At 38.0% G+C, this 27,940-nt stretch overlaps 1 protein-coding gene across 1 annotated transcript in view; it reads left to right on the forward strand.

Moving 5' to 3' along the window:
- clstn2.S (calsyntenin 2 S homeolog) overlaps window positions 1-27,940 on the forward strand; it is a 454,486-nt gene that overhangs the window by 162,857 nt on the left and 263,689 nt on the right. The window contains exon 2 of the mRNA XM_018265797.2: window positions 20,258-20,380. Coding sequence (XP_018121286.1) covers window positions 20,258-20,380 — 123 coding nt within the window. The remainder of the gene's footprint in view (window positions 1-20,257; window positions 20,381-27,940) is intronic.

The raw sequence follows: 27,940 nt of genomic DNA on the forward strand, positions 1-27,940 counted from the left end.
CATTCATCTAAATATTTGCTGCTGATGGTCAATGCAGAATGTGAAGGCTGTGTATGGGAGAGAGAAGAGTGGGCTGCTGTTTCATAAAATTTAGTCATTTTATCACCATCAGTGAAATGTAAAAACTGATTCTTCAGAATACAATGTTTGCAGTTTCCATTTAAACCAATATGTTAAAGGGAGTTGGAATCTTAATGAAAATAAATAAATGGTACCTAAGTGCATTTTTTATTAGTCCTCTTAGCCCCATCTGATCTGGGATTATTGTATTGTATTTTTGCTGCTACTGTGCTTTTCTTTAGACTCAGACCGGGTACACGAGTCAAGGGACTGCCACCTAGCCCATCTTGCCCCATCTTTTCTTTTGCTATGCCACACCTCCAGTTGAAAATAATGATGGCGGTGTGTTTCACAGTGGAAAGCACTTCCATTTTGTTTTAATAACAGTATCAAGGCTTAGCTGTATTTTTCCCTGTATTACGGTGGGGAATCCAACCCTGTAGACTCTTTATGAATTCCTTAAGCCACTCTCCATGTTCACATAATTGTCACCCAACTTGACAGCTTTGCTTCGCTATGCCACACCTCCAGGTGAAAATAATGATGCCGCATCTTTAATTTTGTTTTAATATAAGTATCAAGGCTTACCTGTATTTTTCCCTGTACTCCAGTGGGGAATCCAACCCTGTAGATTCTTTATAAATTCCTTAAGCCACTCTCCATGTTCAACCAACTTGACAGTAGAGTGTCTAATCAGTGACTATGCACAAATATGGACTTGCAATAAATTACAATAAATACAATACAATAAATTTGATGTGAGGGGTAGATTTTATTAGTTTGTCCTAGAGAGAACAAAACTAAGGAACAATAAAGTATTCCAGGAAAAAAATAAGGGCAGTAGTTGAACTGAAGGAATGAGCAAACAGGAAAATTTCTTTTTAAAAAATAGTCATCTGAAGTATTACACTTCTTTGTTGGAGATCAGCTTTGTTTTTATTATGTTTTTATTTTAATAATAGTTTCCCCTTAAGTAAAAGTGTAGGTGGAATCACAGTAGCATTAAAAAGAGAACTACTTCTGGAAAGTACAAGAGTTGTTATAAATATGGGTTTCATGAAGACAACTTTAATCTGTCAGCAGTCTTCTTAATGGCATGTAACTTGTTTTGTATCTACAAGCCAAATGAAAATCTAACATGCAATTAGAGATATGCATGCAAATAAACAAATATAAATGCACAATTACTTCATATGAGGAACCTGTGATCAAGAGACTACTCATTGCCAATAGCATTACCTGTGGCTGGAGTGACTGGCATATATTTTATTAATACTAATAATTTAGTGCAATAATGTTCTTTGCTGATAGGCAGCTTCACAAATGAACAACAAAAAATGTGCTCCATTTGCCTCACTGATCAATGACATGCAGGTGAACTATCCAAACTTTTTTATATTTAGCAAAGCCACATTTTAATAAAATGTTTGAAGCTCTCTGAACTGAGCTAGCCTGACTTAACTTTGACACACTTTATTAAACATTGTCGTGGGGTCCCTAACATTATAGGGGCCATGACTTCCTTAGTAAAGTCCCACCTCTTAATTTTTAAAGGGGAATACATATTTCCAGCAAAGAAGCACCATTTTATGGTTTTAGAAGACCAACATTTTTCCAGTAGACTAACTACCATACAAAAGATCATGCAACCAAAGTGGGGGTGTTTACTTATAAAAATTAGATTAGATCTGTTGGAAATGCTGGAAATGTAAAGATGTAGGCAGGAGAAATATGTCCGATGGATGATCGATGCACCCCTTGGTCTTATACTTCAATTGCTTTGCATTAATCCATATGTTGGCAGAGACTTAAGGTAATGTAATCATGCTGAGGATGTGGGGCAAGAGTTATGTAAAGTCTAGACTCTATAGTAACAGGATTTGCTGACTGGCTCTTAAACAACTATAATACACTTCATAGATATAAAATCTATAAAGCACTGCTTGGACACTAAGCCAATAAGCTTATCAAAGTTCTTGTGCCTAATGCATCTTTATAGAAAGGTTAAAAAGCCATAACAGTTGATATTTTAGTTATTTATTTAAGACAAATTATCTTAAATAAGCATCAAGCATGTTTGGTCTGAAATTGGTTATGACAAAAACATAGAATAGTATTTGCTACACTGCATACAGTATATTGTATAGCACTCTGTAACGGGCCAATGCTATATAAAGGACATTTAGGGGCAGATTTATCAAAGGTCGAATGTATGTTAATTCTTTTTACTCTTATAAATTTGAATTCACTCAGAACTTTCTGACCTGAAAACTCGAATCAATTTGAATTTGTGAGTTTTGACAAATTCAAATTTGAATTATCGACCCTTAATAAATCTGCGCCTTAATATTAATAATAATAAACAGATGAATTGCTACTGGTGCAGCTGGTGAACTGAGGTCAATTTAATAATCTTTATTTTAAATAAAGCCCTCCTCCCAACTCCTATGGCTTCTCCATTGGCCCTGTCCCCTTCCACGATTCAAAAATTCACGTCAAAAGTTCCCTATCTTTGTATCTACTATAAAATTGGATAATTGCAAAGCGGCGTTGACAAACTACATCTTGCACTACTTCAGATCCTCTTCTCTTGCCAGCTGCAGCATGCCCTCAAAACTAGTACTGGGTGGGGCTCAATCAAGTGTATTCCTGCAACCTCAATTTCTCTGTGATCTGATCCACAGTAGCCCATGAGGAAGCCTGCCAAACCCATTGCACAACTGTATATTAATAGCATGCACAAAGATAGGGTTAATTTGACAGAGTAGGGGAAGTTGATGGAGGGGGCCTGGGATTAGGAGAAGGTTTCTTCTTTAAAGTAATGACTAAAATATAGAAATTAAATTGTGAATCCAATTCCAATCTCTTTTACTACATAGATTGTATTGCTTCTTGATGGTCAGGAATTCCCATGTCCCACAGACTTGATGCTGGCATGACTTGCTGCCATTCTTTCTGTTCTGTGGCAAGGGTCCCATTCTTATTTACAGTTAGTCAAGAATATCAAACTTTCAGTCTTCTACCTTTTGGCAACTACAACTTACAGGATCCATTGCTGGTTGTAGTTCAGAAGAAATAAATGGCTCTAACTGATGGATCGGTTGGAAATAATACGATGCTGAATAAGAATTATTTCAGGTTTTGAAATTAATGGACATTTGTCTTTTTTCAGCCTCAACTACTCAAAACTGGCAAAAAAAATCTATTAAATTTCCATGTTGTGCTGGGTGAAAGAAACATAACCCTTCTAATGGGTTTGCTGATGAATTTGCCAATTTTCTGGAGGTAGGATGACTGGATTTAATTACAACACTTTATAAATGCTGACAAAGATTGGAACTTTTCTTTTTCATAATGATCCAGTAGTGTAGTTAATAAACCATGGCTAATGATTGCTCAACAGAAAAATGGGGCTGTATATTTCCCAACTATAAAGCAGCTTTCTTTTAAATTACCTGTATTGTTGACTATGTATCTTGGCCAAAAGTAAAAATGTAATAAGAATGCCCTAAGGCTAAATAGTATACATTGTTCTTCTGAAATATTTTATTAGGGTAACACTAATGTTTTTCTTCAAGGGATTTTATTGTAGCATAATATTTACTGAAACCCATTTCATTTTTAGCAGAGGTTTAAATAGTGCTGTACAATTTGTTTTCTACATTGGATATTCTATTTTTCATGTACTTTTACATGGATTTGTTTGAACTAACTTGTTTAGCTTTAGGAACATTTTATACTTGTGTCAAAATAAACAAATTTGAATTTGAAAGAACCAATTCAAATATCAGATTTATCACACCTCCACCATGGAGCACTTCTAATTAAAATATTCACCACCTAAAACCTGCCAAATTAATCAGTCAATGGCAGAGGTCCATTGACCCATCTGAACGTGTCAATAGCATTCAAGTTTTTTTTCAGAGGAAAATTAGAATATTTGGATAATTCGTACTTGATTTGAATAATATTAAAATTCTTGGGTCCTTCGTATTTGATCGTATTTTGGACACTCTAATTTTTCATAAGTAACCTGCCATTTGAGTTGTGAGTACATTCGAAATTATTAGAGTAAAATAAAATTCACATCCTTTTCGAAATTTGACCTTTGATAAATCTGCCCAATAATCAAGATAACGGACAAAATCATTAAGCACCTTTTAGAAGGATATATTTAACATGCTAATTTATATGATATTGAAGGATCATGAGTATTATGATGCCATTTTTATAGGTCATTGGATTAAAACATGGCCAAGTTCAAGACAGTAGTCTTTTAACCTCCATTCATTTATAGTGTGTCAAAGATGAAAATATTTGAGGGACATCTTAATCTTCTGGGTCCAACCTTTTACAATGTGAGAGCCCATGGATTTTGGCAAAATTACAAATTTCACCATATATAAATAAAAATATACATACATACATACATACATACATACATACATACATACATACATATAATAATGTTGAATAATGGTCTAAATAACAGAATATGAGGAAATCCTAAATGCCCTAACATGTACAGTCTAGAGGGGGGATGCATAGTTGAAACATTTAGTTCCAGAAGGAAAACAGAAGTTAATTAGAACGTTAAATTGGAAAGTGAAAACTGAAATGTCCCTCTGTTACAAGGAAAACAGAATAATACTAACTCAGCGTATAATTCTTCACTAAGTAATGCACATTTCAAAAGTAAAAGTAGTAACCTCCGCTGTATGCTGGCAAATGCACGGAGTTTGTCAGGTAAAATGGGAGACCTAGAATTAATTGCATGCTCTAAAAATTATGATATAATTGGTATCACTGAGACCTGGTGGGATGAAACATGTGACTGGATTGTGAATTTAAATGGTTACACCCTTTTTAGGAGGGACAGAGGGATTAAAAAGGGTGGAGGAGTGGGTTTGTATGTAAAGCCTGAATTAAAGCCATGCGCTAAAGAAATAAAAATAGCTGGCACTGGTGAGGGTGTAGAATCACTCTGGGTAGAGATTTCGACTGGGCAAAAGGTATCAAAAAGAATTATCATTGGTGTATGCTATAAACCACCTCGTATAAGTGTTGAGTATGAAGCCCAGCTACTCTTGCAGATACAAGCGGCTTCACAGCTGGGTCAAGTTGTTGCTATGGGTGACTTCAATTATCCAGACATTGACTGGGGTAATGGGGTTGCTAAGACAGAAAAAGCTAGTAGGTTTGTAAATATGCTGAATGACAACTTTTTATTCCAGCTCGTTCAAGAACCTACTAGGAATAACTCTCTTTTGGACCTTGTAATAACTAACAATACTGAACTCATCTCTAACATTTGTGTGGGTGAGCATTTAGGGAATAGTGATCATAACATGGTCTCCTTTGAGATTCTGTTGCAGAAGCAATTCTATAAGGGAGTAACTAAAACACTAAATTTCAGACGTGCAAACTTTGACAGTATAAGGGCATCTCTGCAACATATTAAGTGGGAAATGCTTTTCACAGGGTTAAACACAGAACAAAAATGGGAAGTCTTTAAAATGCTGCTTAATAAATATACTTGTCAGTATATTCCACTTGTAAGCAAGGAACGTCGTTGCAAAGCAAAACCTTTTTGGTTCAAACACGTGCTTTTAAGGCTTTCAAGTTAGCTGGTACAGCCAAAACATTTATAAGGTACAAGGAGGCCAATAAATCATGCAAAGAAGCTATAAGGCAAGCTAAAATTGCTATAGAAAAGGATATTGCAGCAAGCAGTAAAAAAAATCCAAAATTATTTTTTAAATATGTCAATAGTAAAAAAATGAAGCAGGAAGGGGTGGGACCCTTACTATCAGAGGGGGGTCAGCTGGTTGATGAAAACAAAATAAAAGCGCAGATTCTGAACTCGTATTTTTCATCTGTTTACACAAATGAAGAACCAGTAAGTGAAGGTTTCCTTCTTAACACTCCCAATTCTAGTAATACAACTAATGATGCATGGTTCACACATGAAGAAATTCAAAAGAGACTTGAACAGGTTAAGATTAACAAAGGTCCAGGGCCAGATGGTATTCATCCCAGGGTAATTAGCGAGCTTAGCTCTGTGATTGCCAAACCTCTTTACTTAATTTTTCAGGATTCATTGAGATCTGGCATTGTGCCGAGAGACTGGCGAATTGCTAATGTGGTGCCTCTATTCAAAAAAGGATCCCGTTCTCAGCCTCAAAACTATAGGCCAGTTAGTCTGACGTCAGTATTAGGAAAGCTTTTCGAAGGGTTAATAAAGGATAAGATACTGGACTTCATAGCAAATCATAATACTATGAGTTTGTGCCAGCATGGTTTTATGCGTAATAGATCTTGCCAGACTAACTTAATTTCTTTTTACGAGAATGTAAGTAGAGACCTCGATTCTGGGATGGCAGTGGATGTGATTTACTTAGACTTTGCTAAAGCATTTGATACAGTGCCACACAAAAGGTTACTGGTTAAATTAAGGAATGTTGGCCTGGAACATAGTATTTGTACCTGGATAGAGAACTGGCTAAAAGATAGACTACAAAGAGTGGTGGTAAATGGAACATTTTCTAATTGGACCAGTGTTGTTAGTGGAGTACCACAGGGCTCTGTACTAGGTCCCTTGCTTTTCAACTTGTTTATTAATGACCTGGAGGTGGGCATTGAAAGTACTGTTTCTATTTTTGCAGATGATACTAAATTGTGCAGAACTATAGGTCCCATGCAGGAGGCTGCCACTTTGCAAAGTGATCTGTCTAAACTGGAAAACTGGGCAGCAAACTGGAAAATGAGGTTCAATGTTGATAAATGCAAGGTTATGCACTTTGGCAAAAATAATATAAATGCAAGTTATACACTAAATGGCAATGTGTTGGGAGTTTCCTTAAATGAAAAGGATCTAGGGGTCTTTGTAGATAACACGTTGTCTAATTCTGGGCAGTGTCATTCTGTGGCTACTAAAGCAAATAAAGTTCTGTCTTGCATAAAAAAGGGCATTAACTCAAGGGATGAAAACATAATTATGCCTCTTTATAGGTCCCTGGTAAGGCCTCATCTGGAGTATGCAGTTCAGTTTTGGACTCCAGTGAGCTGGAGAGAGTGCAGAGACGTGCAACTAAATTGGTTAGAGGGACGGAAGACTTAAATTATGAGGGTAGACTGTCAAGGTTGGGGTTGTTTTCTCTGGAAAAAAGGCGCTTGCGAGGGGACATGATTACACTTTACAAGTACATTAGAGGACATTATAGACAAATGGCAGGGGACCTTTTTACCCATAAAGTGGATCACCGTACCAGAGGCCACCCCTTTAGACTAGAAGAAAAGAACTTTCATTTGAAGCAACGTAGAGGGTTCTTCACAGTCAGGACAGTGAGGTTGTGGAATGCACTGCCGGGTGATGTTGTGATGGCTGATTCAGTTAATGCCTTTAAGAATGGCTTGGATGATTTTTTGGACAGACATAATATCAAAGGCTATTGTGATACTAAACTCTATAGTTAATATAGGTATGGGTATATAGAATTTTAATTAAAAGTAGGGAGGGGTGTGTGTATGGATGCTGGGTTTTCATTTGGAGGGGTTGAACTTGATGGACTTTGTCTTTTTTCAACCCAATTTAACTATAAGGAAACATGCATTGAAACACATAGAAAAGTCTTCCTATGGATGTGATGGGGACTAATTCAGTGAAAGTACTGTATTCAAGCATGCATAGGATAAATAGAAAGCAATTTTATAGATGTAGAACTAAAATTTAACATTTAATAAACAGAGTAGATAGGCCTACTGATCCTCTTCTAATTATATGTAGTCCGACACTGCTACTTAACTGGAGTCAGATGATAGTACCTAATGATCCTGCACATCACATGAGCAACTTGAGTAGACTGGCTAAACCAGATTGTCCTTGGTTGTACACAGAAAACGTATTTTCATGGATGCAAATGCCGGTGTAACAATCAGTAACCCATAGGATTACTATGTAACTTCAGCGGTGTAAGCTAGTAACATTATAACTAACAAAGAATAGTATTTAAGTTTCGATAAAAATGGTAATATAATATCTAACAAGTAGACCCTGGTTCTAACATAAGGAAAACCTATAGACAGACAACGAATGAAACTGAAATAAAGCACAACATATTAGTATACATTGTATGCTTTTAAGATTACAACAGATCGTTTCTTCTACTCTAAGGGGAAAATTGTAAATTATAAAATCAATCAAGGCAAGCATATAATGGAGATTATGTGGGAAAGTAACGTTTGCTTATTAGAATATAACCCCCTTCCTAGACGGACATAATGATATCTGCTGTGTAACCAGAGACTTTTCTCATTTGGATTGCTGCCCCCATTGCTACACAGCATCTTATTTATATAAATAATAGAAGTGTTTCTGTTCCTTTAAGCCTTCTCACAAGTCACATGACTGAGGGGACCTGAGAAACTAACAACATGTCTTGCCCCATGTCAAATTTCAAAATTAAATATAAAAACATTTGTTTTCTCTTTTGAAAAACTGGTTTCAGTGCAAAATTTTGCTGGAGCAGCAGTATTAACTAATGCATTTTAATAAAAACATGCTTTTACATTTTTTAAAAAAGATTCAGAATCATCTCAGCCCAATGCGATTGTTGTTGGTCACCCCAATGTGCCACAGGATATACACCATAATTTCTTATCATCGACAGGTCCTGAAAGCCCTTTGCAAAATGAAATGGTATTGGGAATTTCTCTCATGGCAGTGCCTCCACCTTGTGGTACCTGGGAATGCACCTACGGATGGCCCCACTAAGAACAAATGATTAACCGCACCATTACAGTAAAACAAATAGAACTTTATATAAGAATGAAAAGCCAAAATTCAATTATACAATGCAATATAGATCTTGCCATGGGGTACCCATGTGGTCTTTTAACTCCTGGCACAGTCTCTATCCAGGACACATTCACACACTCCACTCCTGATGGACACACAGTCACAGTCCCAAGAGCTCTTTAGCCCAGGTAGCACTACCTGCCCCCTATACCTCTCCTTTGGATAGAGGCAGTAGCTCCCACGTAGCAGGTTATGAAGCACAACCTGTCCACATATATGAAAACACATGCTGGGATCCTTACAATACCTTTACCTCAGGCTGATTACTCACCAAGGGCTCACACAAAGCTGGTACCGGCAATATCCTTTCCTCAGGCCAAAACTCACTCAGGGCTCACACAGAACTGGTACAGGCATCCACAGCTCTCACAGAAATATTCTGGGTGACTCCAACACTAGGGATGGGCGAATTTTTTAGGCTTTTTTTTTCGCCCAAAAAAATTACGCCCATAGACTTGTATGGCGTCAAAATAAAAAGACGTGCGTCAAAAAAATTTGTGCGCGACAATTTTTATGACGCCCATAGACTTTAGTGGGTGTCTGCGACATTTTGTTTACGAAACATTGATACCTTCTGGCCAAATCTGGAATCTGCCAGGACACACTCCATTAGGGACAAATGGCTCACTCCCCCTCCATTATTCAATTTAGGCCCAACATTTAGCTGGCCACAGCAGGGGATCTCCAACCATGTGGAATTTTCAGACAATAGGGAAACATAACCCTATGGATCCCTACATGGATTTCCTTGAAAGTAAAGTTCAATTCTTAAAACCACTTTTAGAATGTTATGGACCAATTCTAAACAACCTTTAATTGTATTGCATGATTTAATTTATGTCCTATTAGCCTTCCTTTTCAGCACATTTCTAGTATTAAACTGAAAATGATTTGTTTTATTGCTTTCTTCCTTTTTCCATTTCCATGGTTACTTTTGAAAAGGGCTGAATTTCTATCTGTGTCAGATCAGTTTACATTACATTACATTACAATTGATGCTTTAATGAGCTACTTTAAAAGGGTCCAGGTCAGCAGACATGCATAACCCTAGTGAATCCACCCTGCATATCAGGTGTGTCTGATATTGACCTTTTGCTTTGCATTTTACTGCGAGAACTGAGAAATGTTAATAGAACAAGATTGTCCCTTGGGTGCAACCACAGTGTTTTTCCTGGCTGTGGTTTTATCTTTCAGGGCAAGTTCAAAAATTAAGTTAAAGCAATGTTGATGTATTTGGTCAGAAGTAATGTAAATGAAATATGGTCTTTATTTAGTGAATTGAAGTTTTTTTTTAATGATTTGACTTGGAGTGCTTCTCTCTCGTTGCGGTCAGTGACTCTAGAAGTACTTTAAGAGGTGAAGTAATAAATGTCACAATATTTTCACCAGCAGATAAAATCTATTGCCACCTGCCTGAAAGCAAATATCTGATAGGTTGCTATGGGCTAATGTCTCTGGGGCAAATGTTTCTACATGTTTCTGCAATTCCCATTGTTTGAGTAAATATTTAATGGAAAAGGGTTAAGGAAGTTAAAAATGAATATGGCTAAACTGCCATACTTTATACAGGTATGGGATCCACTATCTGATAACCCATTATCCAGAAAGCTCTGAATTATGGAAAGGTCATCTATCGTAGTCTTCATTTTATCCAAATAATCCACATTTTTAAAATAAGATACATTTTTTCTCTGTAATAAAAACAGTACCTTGTACTTGATCCAAAGTAAGATATAATTAATCCTTATTGGAGGCAAAACCAGCCTGTTGGGTTTATTTCATTTTTAAATGATTTTCTAGTAGACTTACGTACCTGAATTACGGAAAGATGCGTTATCCAGAAAACCCCAGGTCCTGAGAATTCTGGATAACAGGTCCCAAACCTGTATAATCAACTTATTGTACCAGCCTAAAGTTTAGGTTTCTCAATAGCAGCAAAGATCCAGAATAGTGATGGGCGAATTTATTTTAATTTGCGCGATTTGCCGCCAGCGAATAAATTCGCGAAACGCCCGCGAAAATTCGCGGAAAAAATTCTGGCTTCAAAAAAACGTTTCGCGAATTTCGCGCGAAATTCCCGAATTTTTTGGCGAAACGACGCAAATTCGCCCATCACTAATCCAGAACTTCAAACTTATCACAGGGGGTCACCATCTTGGAAAGTGACTCACATGCTCAGTGGGCTCTGAGCAGCTGTTGAGAAGCTAAGCTTAGGGGTCATCATAAATTATCAAGCAGAAAATTAAGGTTTAAGGTACACAAAAATTAAGCGGACCGCATCAGAGCTCACCTGGTTCTCCGTGTCTTCCTGGCTTCGGCCCTTGTGAGAAGCCGGCTACTTCGTGCCGGTATACTTCTTGTGCAACTGAAACTCCCGCAGTACTGGGCGCTGGAAATCTATGCAGGGACACAGTCGTTGTCTTAAAGGAATAGTTCAGTGTTAAAATAAAAACTGGGTAAATAGATGCAAAAAATGCAAAATAAAAAATGTATCTAATATAGTTAGGCAAAAATGTAATGTATAAAGGCTGGAGTGAGTGTATGTGTAATATAATAGCCAGAACACTACTTCCTGCTTTTCAGCTCTCTTGGTTTGACTGGTTACCCTAGTTACCAGGTAGTAAGCAATCAGAGACTTGGGGAGGAGTCACATGGGTCATATCTGTTGCTTTTGAATCTGAGCTGAATGCTGAGGATCAATTACAAACTCACTGAACAGAAATGTACCATGTGCCCCCCTTCAAGTCGCTGACTAGCTCAGAGTTATAGAGCTGAAAAGCAGGAAGTTGGATTCTGGTTGTTTTATTAGACATCTGTTCACTCCAGCCTTTATATATTACATTTTTGGATAACTAACTATATTAGATACATTTTTTATTTTGCACAGCCTATCTTTTTACCCAGTTTTTATTTTCACACTGAACTATTCCTTTAAGAAAGCGGCTTAATTGAAACACACAAAGTGGAAATGTCTTGTGCAGTCGGTGTGCTGAACTGACTTATGCATTTCTTGCCATAATACTCGGCACTTCCTCAGTCTCTGTGCGTAGGGTGTTCTGATAATGTGTTTGATATAATAAATTTTGACTTTTTATATAGACTGAGTGTGCAATCCTTATATCCTTTTTGTCTGATACTCATCAGGAGCACAGGAGGCTTCATTTTGGCAGCCCCCATAGGATTGGCGCCTCAGCATTTACCTCTTGGGTGTGCGCCTTCAAAATTATAGTCTTATCTAGTGCAATAATTTGGTCTTGATTGCAGCAGGCAGCATTATCTTGGAATTCCTTGGAGAAATGTATAGTTGTGGGGATCTATGTCCCATGATATGGGGGGCAGAGCTCCTGACATGCAATTGTCAGTGTTTAGGTCCAGGATTGAATTCAGACAAGCTGTTTTTTGCATGTATGCTGATAAAATAGTTGAAGCTTTTACATTATGTTTTAAGTTATTTTGGGACATTAATTTCTTTAATTGCCTTTATTGATTTGGGCACTGAAATGTGCAATATGCATGAAAATTAGAAATTAAGAAACCCTATTTTTGTGGGGGCTGGGTCATCATAGGATATAGGCCAATGATCTGCATTAGTTCTGTTATTAAAGAGATACTAACTAGTGATGAGCGAATTTGCGTCGTTTCGTTGAAAAGTTTGCGAAATTCACGAAACGGCGAAAAATTCTTTTTTTGATGCCGGCGGCCATTTTTTTGACGCCAGCGGGCGTTTTTTTTTTGGACGCTGCGACTTTTTTGTTTGATGCTGGCGAATTTATACCAGTGAATTTTCGCGCCCGTTTTGCAAATTTATTCGCCGGTGGCGAATTACACAAGTTTGCGCCTGGCGAATAAATTCGCCCATCACCAATACTAACCAGAAAACAACTTTTTTATTATCCATCATAACACTGTATTTGAATACTATAATTTTCCAATAAAAGTATTTGCCTGATGCTTTTACATCACCTTTCTTACTAGTCTGTTCCTCTGTGAGGGGGCTGCCATATTTGTGCAGCAGGAGTCTGTTAGCATTAAAAACTCTTAAATGACAGGTTAAGAAGTCAGTCAGGTTGGCAAAACAGTCAGATTCAGGAACTTCAAGTGACAATTACTTCCAAAAAAAGAACTATCAGCGAAAAACATGACCTATAGGTAACTTTTGATGTAGATTAATATTTTGAAAAGATTTTTTTTTTAGTGTCAGTAAAATTATGCATTTCCCAACAAATCTGTAACAGGTGAAAAAACGTGTTCATTACTACTCCTGTGTTAAAGGGATAGTGTTGCCATTCTGCTTAAGAGATGGGATAATCGGTAGCTTAATCTTCCGTGAGCCTGCAGCTTTCTAAGACAGAGGAGAAACTGCACACAGACACCATGCTTCTCTTGATTCAAGAAGACATAACACTTCTGCAAAGATCATGTTACATGATGACACTGAGTCAGTATCAGATTACTATGGTAATACCCCCCCCCCCCTTCCTGCATGCATTATGTTTTTGGCATGACCACCCAAAGAAGGGAGGTTGTGGCAGGAAGAAGCGTGCTGATCTGGCTGCGAATCTGGGCCAGAGTCCAGGACAAAGCAACAGTACTGTCATGATTTATGGCTGAACTTGTTGTTTTTTTTTTAGTAGAACACTAAGACCACAGTGGTGCGAGACCCTATTGCTGACACCACTGCATGTTGTTAAGCTTTTAAGCACATCAAGTACAAATGTGCTTTGAGATTTAAAAAAATTAGTTATATTAGTAAAGCTAATTAGAAATGCATAAAAATCCAGCATTTAAAAGAGAAACTTTGGGGTTCCTGATATTTAATATCCTTATGCTCCTTAATCGTGTCAAAAATAAACTGTCCATTTACCATTGGTGATCATTAATTTGTTTTCTACACCTAGAAAATTATACACACAAATCTTGCATGGAAGTTCAACTTTTCTTGACTGCTGAGTTGGGTTTACCAGCTTGTGCTCCCTAGACTGAGAATGACATGCTAAGCTTCTGTAGGTGCTCAGGTTTACATGCCTTTCAAATGTTAGACTCTGTAAGGCTTTTATGAGGTTGTGGGTCTATACTACTTGCTTCAGCACATGTTTAGTTTCCAACATAAATCAGAAAATTTGGGAGAATAACATCATTCTACCACTGGGTGAGCAATGTACATATTCTTCAAAGTGTCAGGGAGTTAGAGGAATATTGTGCAAGCAGCTTTGTGCTTACATAAAACATATCTTTGGGTGCTATTCTCTCCGAAGCTGTCATGCCAGCATAAAAAAAAAAATACAGGATTTGTTTCAGGGCTCAAAGGAGAATTGGCAAGCATACATCTACTAGATAAGTATAGCTGACAGCAAGCATTTTTTTCTTGCAAGGGTTACAAAAAACAAATGGTCTGTTTGTAGCGCATAAAGTGTAAAATATGTAATTACCATTCATTGTTCTAAACGTTTTGCTGCAAAAAGCATGAAATTAAACATTATTGTAAATCATTCTTATTGGAAACACTTTTTACTAGAAGAGCAGATATGCTGTAGGTCAGGAAGATTTTATTGACAAGATATACAGTCATACCAGGATAATTGGAAGCAGAGAGAATCAGATCCGGTACTTAAACACCAAACTGAACAAATTAACTAAAACAATTAGCTCAAAACAAAATAGTTCTTGTAATTAGATGCTTATATAAATGTACTATAATTTCCCCATGATACAACTTCAGGGGGAAAATGTTATGAAAGGCATTTGATGCAAAAAAAGTGGCAACGTAAACAAAAAAAGAACAAAAGTTTGTAAATAAGTTATGCTTACTATGTGCTTGTTTTGTACGTATATGTGCCATTTTGTTGACATTGCCCCTCTCAGTAAGGGGGAGTGTAGGTAGTATAGGGGGATGGGGACTTTACTGGGCCGGGAAAGAGCAGACTGGAGGAGAAAAAGAGGATGTATGGGTAAGGGGGAACAGGTAAGGATTGCAGGGTGCTCAGCTGGGAATATGGATTGGTTTAAGGTGGCCATACACGGGCCGATAAAAGCTGCCAACAGACTGAGTCGGCAGCTTATTGGTCCCCCGAGGAGCTTCCCTGATCGAGATCTGCCCGAAAGTCGGCCAGATCTCGATCGGATGGGACTAAAAGTCCTGTCGGATCGCGGCCGCATCTGTTCTTTAATGCGGTGCCGCGATCCAAACGCCCATTACTATTCATTAGGGTCTGATCGCCAAATGAGCGGATCTCTCCGTGTATGGCCACCTAAAGCTAGGTCCAAGAGAAGTTAGGGATAATAGTAAGATAATAGCAAGGAGGTCAGCAAGAAGGAGAGTGTATTCTCTGGTGGCACCATAACAAGCAACATTCCCACTCTTCCCTGTTATCTTTTATTCAGGAAATGAAGGGCTGTATGGGCTTGGTTTATGTTCACGGTGTCATGTTACAGCTTGCTGTGGATGGGGACATATACCACAGTTTTGTGACAAAGGCGATTTGTTGTTTCCCAGTACATAAGTACCTTGGAGGTAGGTACTGCTCTCACTTGCCCACACAACATTGTTGTTGAAACTGGCTGCCAAGTTGGGTAACCTATTTTTGGTTGACCTTTGGTCTTGGCAAGCATCCCAAACTTTTGCATGGTTATAATTTATATGGCATCTGGGATAGTTATCATGTATGGATTGTGGGGTTCGGCTTGACAGTTACATACAAGTCAATCCAAAGAGACTGGCAAGGTGCATTTAACGTTTTGCACAAAACCATGCAAGGTGCAGCTTTAGATGAAAGCCCCTTTAACACATGCCAAGATTTTCACAGCAACTGTGGTTGTGCTTTAGCGATGGGCCACTTGTTTTGCAGAGAATTTGTAAAGCGGCAAATACACCAAATGCATTGAAGTCAATGGGGCAACATTTATCAAACCACACAACATTTTTTACTTTAGAGTCTATGGGTGTTTTTTTTTCACTGCAAAACACAATAAAATATTTTGCTCATTCCTAGTGCTTAATAAATGAACCCTGTGTGCCCATGTGTCCCTTCCCCTTTTATAGACAAGTACATAGAAATTTCTAAAACCATGCCTGGGCCAATGGGAATAACTCCCACTCTCTGGACATAGGTTACTAACCAGAGACTTCCAGTAAGGTAGGGGAAAGTTGACTCTTTACATCCCGTACAATAGTAGTATTTTTTTTGCAATCTACTGTACTTATTTATACCTGGCTTTCTTTTTTTTTTCTTCTGATTTTATCTGTCCATTTTGTAAAAAGTTTGTTCTGAAAATACACTGAACTTGGTTACTCGTGACTAGTTCTGAAAAAAGTCGACAGTATTGTTGCTTATTCGTTTATATGGTTAATCTTTTCCAAAAACCGTTGTTGAAAGACACATTGTGCTTTTTCATTCCTATCCTTTCAGACTCATTGGGTTTTATTGTGTCCCTTCTGTTGAAGAACCAATGTCATAGGTGCTTTTATTGTATCACATCTGAAGCCCTTTCTCTTCCAGTGAAGGTACAACGGTAAAGAGTAATTCAGGACCCCAGCCAGCTGGGTTATTATTTGCTTGGTCAATCATCTGTGATTGCTGCCAGAAAGTTCATAGTAATGTCACAAGTAAATATGTTCAATACAAAACTTATGGATTCCATCTCAGGCAGAGAAGATCAGAAGTTACCCAATTGCATTTTGTATAGAAAAAGTGTAACACAAAAAATATTGATTCTATGGAACCTGCTCAGCAAGATCATGCCATGAGCACTTTATAAACAAAAGAGTATTTGAAGTAATAGATATCTATGAAATTGAGCTGAGGATCATGTGTATTCTATGAAGTCTGATTTCCAGCTGCTAATTGGCATTCTTTATTTCTAACTGAAGGCTGAAAATGCTTTATTTACTATTGCAGATGAAACTAACCTGCAGCAGAGGTGCTCTAAAACTACTTTTACCCCAAAAATGAACCGATAGCAGAGACACAATTAATTATAGATCTAAGAGCAAATTTATAACTAAAAATCTTTGGTGTTGGGATGTCCTTAGTTTTGCTTTTTGAAACATCAGGTGCAAGACTGTAATCCTCACCGCCCAGGGTAGGAAGTCTTATTCAATAGAATATTACAGCAGCACTCCAAAATGTTGAAATCAAGTTTTTATTTGTGCCACCAAACAGGCGACGTTTTGGGCTCAAACGGCATCCCTATCTAACAGCATATGCAAATTAGTGCAACATAGAGATAAAGAGAAGACTTCCTTGTTTGTGTGACAAAAAGTCAGGATTCGGATTTGTTTGGCCAGGCACTTGGATTTGGTCAAATCCAAATTTCACTGAAAAAGGTGGATTAGGTGCATCCCTAGCAACAACTACGGTAAAAGTTGCACAACTGCTTAATTAATGAGCCCTGTAGAGTTACAAGTAGTGATTTATAGACCAGCCAAAAGAATGAATGTTAAGCCAGGGATCACTTTATTGCTAATGCAGGTATGGGACCACAGGAAGCAGGTCTTTGCTGCAATTAAATTTATTATGATGTGCCACTACATGTTTCGGGCCGCAATCCCTTTCCCAAGTGTGTACACTTGAGAAAGGGCTTGCGGCCTGAAACATGTAGTGGCACATTACAGTAATGGGCAGATTTATCAAGGGTCGAATTTCAAAGTGTAAAAAACTTTGAAATTCGACCATTGAATTGCATTACTTCGATATTCGAAGTCATAGTTTTTTTATCGAATTTGGCCATATTCAGTCGAAGTAAAATCGTTCAATCGTACGATGAAATCCGATTTTACTTCGACTTCTAAAAACTTAGCCAAATGTTGGCTATAGGTTCTAGGAGGTCCCCATAGGCCCCCCATTCGATTTTCGAAGTCAAACTTTTTTACATTGAATCGAAGTTGAATTTAGGCCTATTCGATGGTCAAAGTACCTGAAAATTTGTTCGAAATTCAAAGTTTTTAATTCGAAAATTCACTTCGACCCTTAGTAAATGTGTCCCTAAATATAATTGCAGCAAAGACGTGCTTCCTGAGGCTTCCTTCACCATTTTTTGGCTTATAACTTTAAGAAATTGTATGTGACGACAGGAACACGTGGTGGAGCCAGCCCAAGATTTTTTCCACCCAAAACTGGAACACTGGATATCCCTGTTTTGCAGGTATGGGACCTGTTATCCAGAACGTTCGGACCTGGCTTTTCTACATTACTAATCTTTCCATAATTTGAATCTCCGTTTTCATAAAATGATTACATAATAAGTCTATTATAAAATCATTTAAACATGAAATAAACCCAATAGGCTTGTTTTGTCTCCAATAAGTATTAATTATATCTTAGTTTGAAGTAAGAGGTATTGTTTTATTATTGCAAAGAAAAAGGAAATCATTTTTAAACATCTTTAATTATTTATATAAAATGCAATCTATGGGAGACTGCCCTTCTCGTAATTTGGAGCTTTCTGTGCTATGGGTTTTCTTGATAACCGATCCTATACCTGTATAACTATATCCATATATTATAATACACAGACTATTCATTAATACATTGATGAAGACAAGCACAGAGGATTGGTGCTTTTTAGGGCCTTAAATTTATAGAATAAAAAACAATATTAGATGTGACTATGCTGGCAGAAGAATAGTTTATTCATTTTTGATCATTATTTTGATTGGGCCATTTTGTATATGCTTTAATTAAGTTTATTCTAAGATTATTGGATTTCTCTGTGAGGTCCTTCTGATAAGTGCATCTTCAGGCATCTAAAGGTTTTACAAAGATTAAAAATTAAAATAAATGCTAATATACGTTCCTATAAAGCTGACGTGGCTGGGAAGCAAACAGTCTAAGGTTTGCTACTGAAATTTGTGGGGTGAAATAAGGACTTCTCTCTTATAAAAGGTCACTGGCTCTGTGCCAAAGATATGAATTCTGATTTATAGTGCAGGCAAATTACAGACACACCGCTGGAGTTTTTCACCCTGAGGTGCTGACAGTTTTAGGTTCTTTGATTGAAAAATAAAGATGTTGATCCTAATCTTTCAGTCTTGCTCCAGGCACAGGATCTAACAAGGCAATAGTCACTTTCCAGCCCCTGCAGCAGGAAAAAGGTCAAGGGAGAGGGCATATGTGGCCGAAAGAGTTTATTTTAAAGTTAAAAAAAATTGTAACCTTCAACAGCTTTTATGAGTTTATTAAATCAATTTTACTATGCCCTCTATCCAGCAGATATCACTGCAAGCAGATCCAATAGCTACTGAGGGTCCAGGAATAGAAATATCTAATGCAGAATATAATAAATGTTTTTCATTGTTAAATTTTCCATAATTGGTTGTAGTGTATAGTTTGTGCTAGGGAGCCGTCTAGGTAATGAAACTTCTTACTGGAAAAGTTATTATTTTGTGCCATCTTTAAGAAGGACTGAAGAATGCGCTAAGCACAATTAAAATTTGTAATCTAATAACCATCCAATAAACAAGAATACACTGCAAAATGTAATTTCTCATTCTTAATTGCAAGATTTTTATTCAACTTTTATTACTTGAATATTCTTCATCAAAAATACAGAAATAAAATATATCTTTGTTTCTCTCGTTAGCACTAAAAAGACTTTATCCTAAAGTAAAGTTTTAAATTTTAACACTCCTATATATACTGGTCTTTGCCAGGGGAGCAGACCCAGCAGCTGCTGGCATCCTCAGTGGTATAATGGGGCCAAATTAAATATTCAGTGAGGTCTAGGGGATAGCAATGTCCCTAAATATTTTTTTCTCTGGGACCCATAAGGTTTTTTTCAGGCTGTTTTTTTTAAGCATTTTATAACATAGTTATAATTGATGAGCAGGTTTTTTTTATTTTTTTGCTGCGAAAAAGACTCCCATAGGGGTGAAAAAAATGTTGTCAAAAAAAAAAAACATTGTCGCCCATTGACTTCAATGCATTTGGCGAATTTTCGGCAAAGCGAACCAGTTTAGATTCGCCCATCACTAGTTATAACGCTTTGTTATTGGGGGAATATAATAAAAGTCGCATTGTTATTGGGGGAATATAATAAAAGTCGCAAAGAGAGAAACTATTTTCACAAATGAGAAAAAAAATTTATATTTTCTCCTCAAGCTGTAATTGCATTGTGAATTTTAATTGTGCATTGTGAATGCACAAAGTGAAATTCACAAACCTTCTTTCACTGTAGGAAGAGGTCACTAAACAGTTTCCGGGTTCGGAAAACCTATATTAAATTAGCACTAACGAAAACGCGTTCATGCAAAGGCATTGCAAATATTTTTCCATTTATTTCATTCCACCATATGTGTTTAATCAGATCACCTAATATGCAAAATGCTTTTTGTCTTTATTTTAGTGAACAAACACAAGCCTTGGATTGAGACTTCGTACCATGGAGTCATCACGGAAAACAATGACACTGTGATTCTAGATCCACCTTTGGTTGCTCTGGATAAAGATGCCCCAGTCCCTTTTGCAGGTAGGAGGGTATATGCCCTTGGATTGTGTTTTTTCCTAATGTTAAATTATTTATTTGATATTGCGCTCCTTTCTGTCTGGTTGTCGTAACAAAGAATTATCAAGGTGAATTTAAAGAATTCAGCAGAACAAAATGACTCGTTCAACAAATGTAAGGCTTCTTCGTGTCTGTCTCAATGGGTAAACACTTGGGGTACCGATAAAGCAGTTTTTCTGGAAATATTGTAAATGTTTATACTTTTCTATGCAATTGCTGCATGTTTGGAAATCAAGCCTATCTGACCTCTCCAACTGAAGGGCAGGTCAATTTGGACATCCCTGGGGATTAGAATATAGGCAGTTATATAGGGGAATATTCTTTATAGAGTACAGGTATGGGGCCTGTTATCCAGAATGCACGGGACCTGGGGTTTTCCGGATAATCTTTCCGTAATTTGGGTCTTCATGCCTTAAGTCTACTAGAAATTCATTTAAACATGAAATAAACCCAATAGGCTGGTTTTGCTTCCAATAAGGATTAATTATATCTTAGTTGGGATCAAGTACAAACTACTGTTTTATTATTACAGAGAAAAAGGAAATCATTTTCAAAATTTTGGATTATTTGGATATAATAGAGTCTATGGGAGACATTCCGTAATGCGGAGCTTTCTGGATATCGGGTTTCCGGATAAGGGATCCTATACCTGTACCCAGAGAGCGCTGAAAAGTAATACATAAGATTATGCAGCAATGACTTTTATTTTTTAATCTTTCAATTAACTTCAACAGCATATCTATTGAATTTTCCATGGTGTCTTCAGATCAATTTAAAGGCAAGATTAACTAATGGTGATTGGGTGGAAGTGGACAGAAAGGACAAGCTGATAGGCAAGCCTTAGGTACCTTAGCATTATCAACCTAGAGCAGTGGTCCCCAAACAGTGGCTCGTGAGCAACATTTTGCTCACCGACCCCTTGGATGTTGCGCCCCCCCCCCAGTAACCTCAAAACAGGCACTTATTTTTCAATTCCTGGCTTGGAGGCAAGTTTTGGTTGCAAAGAAACAAGGTTTATGGCCAAACAGAGCCTCCTGTAAGCTGCCATTTCATCTAGGGCTACCAAATAGCCAACCACAGCCCTTATTTGGCACCCTAGGAACTTTTTTTTCCGGCTTGTGTTTCTCCCCAACTCTTTATACATTTTAATGTGGCTCATGGGTAAAAAAAGGTTGGGGACCCCTGACCTAGAGTTTATGTTATGGTGCCTGTGTATTATCTGTTGATCTCCATCTTTGGCCTTTGACAGTCATCCAGATACACTGCTCTGGGTTTCCCAGGCAATATTGCTTGGAGATAAGAAAACAATGTTTGCCGTGTTGATAAACAAGTGTCCAGGCTCTTGCTGCTTTGTGTAGCTGCATTACAGTTTTGCAGTGAATTTGGTGTAACACTTTCAATAGTGTTGCAGATTGTGCCTTTCAATTGATGTGACTGCACTGTACAGTATGACTAAAATAAAAGGTAAAAACACAGCCTCTACATTACAGATATTGTACCCCCTCCACTTAGTATCTTGCAGCTGGAATGGAACTAAAGCTGGCCATACTCAGAGCTAGTTTTATCAGAGATCTGTTACTGCAGGGTTTTTATTAAAGGGATTGTTCATCTTTACATTAACTTTTAGTATGATGTGGAGAGTGATGTTTTGAGACAATTAGCAATTGGTTTTCATTTTTTATTATTTGTAGTTTTTGCGTTATATAGCTTTTTATTCAGCGGCTCTCCAATTTGCAATTTCAGCAATCCAGTTGCTCTAGCCATTGCCCTTGCAACCATGCATTGATTTGAATAAGAGACTGGAATATGAATGGGAGTGGGCCTGAATAGAAAGAATGAATAAAAAGTAGCAGTAACAATAAACCTGTAGCCTTAAAGAGCATTTGTTTTTTAGATGGGGTCAGTGACCCCCATTTGAACGCTGGAAAGCGTTCGAAGAAGGCAAATAATTCAAAACTCAATTCAAACAACTGCACATTTTCTTAATCTGCAACGCATGCAGAAAATTAATTTTTGCAGCAATGTTCGTTAATTTCTAGTTTATTGACCGTTTTGCATTATGGTTTCTAGACTGGTAACTATTTCCCAGTGCCACTTGCCCTTGGTACTTTCACACCACATAATTATTATGCATGTTTCACAAATTCCTAGTTTAGCATATACTGGAATGTCTGCCCTGGATATCTTCATTTAGTAAGCACAGCTTGCCTGCGCAGCCTGAAAGGCATAATTGTCACAATAAGGGCAGATGTTTTGTTATGGCTCTGAGACTGGACAGACTATTGTACCTTCCTCCCATCAGTTTGACAGTACCCATATTCAAAGAACCTGTTAAACACTCAACACATTTTGGTGTCTATCTGCAAATCTATATGCCAGCTGTTAACCTCATAAAACGGCATAATGTGACGCCTGCCTCTTTCAGCTTGTACAAGCAGGGCACTAATGCAGATGCTTTATGCTAATCAACCTCAGGATACATTTGTCTTTGCACCGCGAGTTATATGTGTAATGAATTGAAGAAACAGAAAGCTGTGCTCTTAATTGAAGTGGATGTCCTTTTGTTAGAGAACACATATTCAACTTTTAGCCAATGAACTTTAAAAACTCTGGGTAATCAGAGGAAATGGGCAAGTAAGTGAGTTCTATATTTATTAAGTGGGTTTTATTTGACCGCATATGTGGTGAGTACTGCAGTTTCTGTGCTTACATTTAAGGGTCAGGGCACACGCTCAGATTTGGGGAGATTAGTCTCCCAGCGACAAAATCTCCTCTTCTTTGGGGCGACTAATCACCCAAAACTGCCTCCCACCGGCTAGAATATAAATTGCCTGCGGGATGGCACTCAGAGCGCTTTGTTTTCCAAAGTCACCCGAAGTTTCCTCGTGAGGCAACTTCGGGCGACTTTGGAAAACGAAGCGTTCCGAGTGCCATCCCCTCGGCGGTTTACATTCTAGCCGGCAGGTGGCAGTTCGGGGAAATGGTTCCCCCCGAAGAAGAGGAGATTTGTCGCCAGGTGACTAATCTCCCCAAATCTGAGCATGTGCCCTGACCCATAAAGGCTTAATTCAAGTCTTTATTTCATCTTACAATAAAGGCGTTTCTGAAAGTAATAGGGGCCATGAGTAAAGCTAGCTACAGATGCAAATATCCTAACGTACTAATCAATGTACGATCTGACTTTCCCATTTCCCGACCCGCCACTAACCATTCAGATCAAAGTCTTACCATTCCAACCAAATAAAGTAGTTAAAGAACAGATCAGCCGATGTTCTGCCCCTGACAGCAATCGTACGATAGTTATGTCTGACCAAGCTAGTGACAGTCTCCCACTGAAAATCGTAAGGTCAGCAATACACGCAGAGATATTACCCGCAGCCGACAGAAATTTTCTAACCTGTCCGATCGACCAAACGACTGATCTCTGCCAGACGAAAAATGATGGGACTCTCCACACACGTTCCGAAAATCATACAAATCCTCGATTTGTACGATGAGATCTTTGCGTCTATGGCCAGCTTAACACTGCAGCTGGTATGAGTTGCCTGTAGCAAGGGAATGTGTCATGGTGGTTTTTAGTGTTTGTTAATGTCGGGCAGTGAAGCTCACATCCCTAAGTTTACAGTATTTTCTTATGTATTTTGTGTTCTATTCTGTTATTAATTTAGGCATTTCTCTGCCAGCTGTAATACACTGTTGAAATATTGTCCCATGTACCATTTGCCTCAATTAACTTGGTACAATAAAGAAGATATAGATATATACACACTGTATGCACTTGTAAATAATGGTACAATGGCTTCTACGAACAAAAACTTTTCAAACAAATGGCTTTTGCAAACGTGCAGTGTATATAATAAAATTGCACAATGGCAAAAGCTTTTTTGTGACAAAATACTCTAGAGTGGGCGTTGATGCTAAGCTTAGCGATAATGAGCGATGTAATATTTGCCAACAAATTATTTTACAGTGCGAGAAGCACTAAACATTCGCAAAAAACGCCATTTTAAACAACGCTTGCAATTTTAATCACATTCCCCTTAATGAGAGGCATTGATTTCTGCTACCCCAGACCACCTTACCCTTCCATAAAGCAGGTTTCCTCAATGCTGGAGATTTCAGCATTGTAGAGATCAAACATTCAGAGAGATCAGACATTTTTGCATTGCTAAAAGTCCCAAGCTCCATCTAGTGGTAGACATGAGAGTAACACCTAAGAAGGAGAAACCCTGCTTTGCTATTACACAGCCTGGGTCGTATTGAAGTACAATGGGAAGGGCAGACACAATAGCTTATCACAAAGCAGTTAAATTTTTGCAGCACTGGCTCCTTCTCAAAACTCAGAATCAGGTACAGTGCAATAAGCTGTCTGCCTCCACACCAATATTACAGCTTGAAAAAATAGATTTGTTTGTTAAAGGATAACATTTTAAAAGGTAGAGTGAATTATTTGCAATGTACACAGCGTAATTTACAAATAAATTGTGCACCATAAAAATCATTACAGAATCCCTTCAGTGAACATTGGCTGTTTGGAGGTGTATCCCCTAAACTGAGAGTGGTATTAAAAACATTGTAAGAATACAAAGAGAGAGTTCACATGGGAATACCCTTCAATTTCCTATGGAATGCAATTGAACTAATTCACCTGTGGGTCTCCCAGTCGGTCAAAAATATTACGATAGATTATTGTGATTCAAAAATAGACATAGATCCAGCAATAAACAGTAATAACTAAAGAAAATCTATGGGGCTTATTATCTGAAATCCCCCAATTCTCCAGTGGGGTCTTGTGCTCTATACAAAGGAGACCATCAGAGTTTCATTAAAAAAGAACCTTTGGAACAAGCCACAAGATATCATTGTTAGGACCTATCTTATTTCTCAGACGCTCTTTGAAGCACACTGTTTATTTGAAGCACACTGCTTCTCTTCATTCTTAACAAGTTGTTTGCCCAGTCAAGTGTAAGAAAGATCCCATTAGCTCTTTTAATGTACTGCTATGTTGGTTCCAATTCATGACAAAAGCAACAGAGTATTCCCAAATCTTTTATTCCTAGCAAAAATAAATAAAAGTCCTCATAGAGTTGTTTTTTTTGTGCTTGCTTTTCTGCCAGGACCCTGTCATAACACTATCATTTATACAGGGTTATCAAGCCAAGGCTTCTGCTTTACATCATTGCACAGAGGGGGAAATAAATGTACTTGTAACATGCTATTAAATCATCTGAGTCTTTTACTGTATATATGGAACATAATTCAATGCATATTTTATTGCAGAGTTTCTTATTGTATAAACCTGTATCTCTTTAAGGGGGTTGAATTAACTTTTAGTATGATGTAGAGAGTGATAGAGTAATAGTTATTTAGCTTTTTATTCAAAAGCTCTCCAGTTTGAAATTTGCAGAGTATTTTTTTTTAGATGGGATGAGTAAACCCTGATTTGAAAGCTGGAAAGAGTTGGAAGAAAAAAAAAATGGTAAAAACAGTTGCTTAGAATTGGTCATTCTATAACTATTACATTTAAATGTGAGCAACCTCTTTAAGGGTGTAGAGTATTCTAAAACACTTTAGGCTGTTCTGTTATGAAGGGACTGCAGAAGTTAAGATTCAATAATGTAACTTCACCATTTTCTACTCATAAACTGGAGTTCTCTTCATGGACCAGCGAACAAGTGAATATACCGTCCTTGCACAGTGCTGTGATTTTATTAGGGCACAATGGCAGTGATATGAAAAGAGCTAAAAAGTAATTTTTAAATCATTTTTAAATCCTGTGATAGGGGAAGATCCCTTTTCTAGGAGCCAATTATCTCCTTAGAAATACATCTAACAACTCAGCTGTTTTCAAACACTGGTTCCAAAAGACTTGAATGCTCATAGGTTATAATCTGTGAACAACTGTATATACTCGAGTATAAGTTGAGTTTTTCAGCACCCAAAATATGCTGAAAAAGTCTACCTTGGCTTATACTCGAGTCAGTATGGCTGGGCCACCCCGCAGAGGGGTCCTTGCAGCTTGCAATGCCTGCTGCCGGGTCACTGCCGGGAGGAGAGCGATCTAAACCTATTGGGCCCAGAAGGACAGGGATTTCAAAGATCTGTACAGTGGACAGGGCTCTTTCCTCCGCAAGCTGCAGGCCATGTGCAGGGAGGAACAGCAGGGTGAGGGCAGGAGGTGCTGCAGCAACAGCTTCTTGCCACAGTGGAGGATCCAGAACCAACACCACATCCTTGTTCTCTTCCTTGTCTTCCTCTCTGCACCTGTATTGCAGCAACAGGGAGAGGAGATGGCACGAGCACATTCTTACTGCTTCAGTGGAGAGCCACAAACAGCACCCACACCCAGCCGCCCCCTCCGCACTCCCTTACAACCACCTGTACTCTTACCCCAACCCCATAACCTCCTGGAATGCAGGCCCCAGGGGTCGCCCCCGCAGCTTCTCCGCCTCCAGCCACATGGCCTGCAGCTTCCCGTGCAGCCATCCGACTGGTCCGTTACTGGTCCTTTAAACTTCTTCTGAAAAAACAAGCAGCAGTCCAGTATGGCAGTGAGGTAGGCAAACTCACCAGTAGCTCTTGCATTTCTCACCCTAGGCTTATACTCGAGTCAATAAGCTTTCCCAGTTTTTGTAGGTAAAATTAGGTACCTCAGCTTATACTCTAGTACAGTGATCCCCAACCAGTAGCTCGTGAGCAACATGTTGCTCCCCAACCCCTTGGATGTTGCTCCCAGTGTCCTCAAAGCAGGAGCTTATTTTTTAATTCCAGACTTCGAGGCAAGTTTTGGTGCATAAAAACCAGGTGCACTGCCAAACAGAGCCTCAATATAGGTTGACAATCAACATAGGGGCTACCAAATGGCCAATCACAGCACTTATGCTAGTGTTGCTCCCCAACTCCTTTTACTTCTGAATGTTGCTCACGAGTTCAAAAGGTTGGGGATCCCTGCTCTAGTATATACGGTAAATAATGTCTGGAACCTAAAAAGTCTTGGATAGAACATGAGGTTCACTACTTGGTGGTAGTGCTCTTGTAGCTTTGTGTGTTCCCTACTGGCTGGTGTTATTAGAAAAGTAATGTTTGTATAAACTTGAATTCAATTGAGACGAACTAAGTCTGATAAAGAAGAGTTGAAAAATGTATTTATAATATGGAGGTATAACATTTCTTTTTGTTAACTTATATATATATATATATATATATTTTTTTGGTTACACCATTTAGAGACCAATTTATTTTTACGTTTGAGTCTTTCCCAAATTGACAAGGAGTCTTGTGTTGTTGGTAACAGGGAAGTGAGGATTAGTTTGGCCACAGTGGTAGATCAGATTTCTGAATTGAGATGGAAATCCGTGGTCACACTATTTTTAATTTGGGAACAAATGAAATGTGATGACCAACTTGACCGTGCAAGTAACTGTCTCAATTGTGTAGCTTCATAGTACTTCTGTATGTTAGGTACACCCATGTATGTAATCTGTATGTTTATTGACTACATTCATTTATTATACAGAGCTGCAG

Source organism: Xenopus laevis, chromosome 5S (genome assembly GCF_017654675.1).
Source record: "Xenopus laevis strain J_2021 chromosome 5S, Xenopus_laevis_v10.1, whole genome shotgun sequence".
Taxonomy (NCBI): Eukaryota; Metazoa; Chordata; class Amphibia; order Anura; family Pipidae; genus Xenopus; species Xenopus laevis.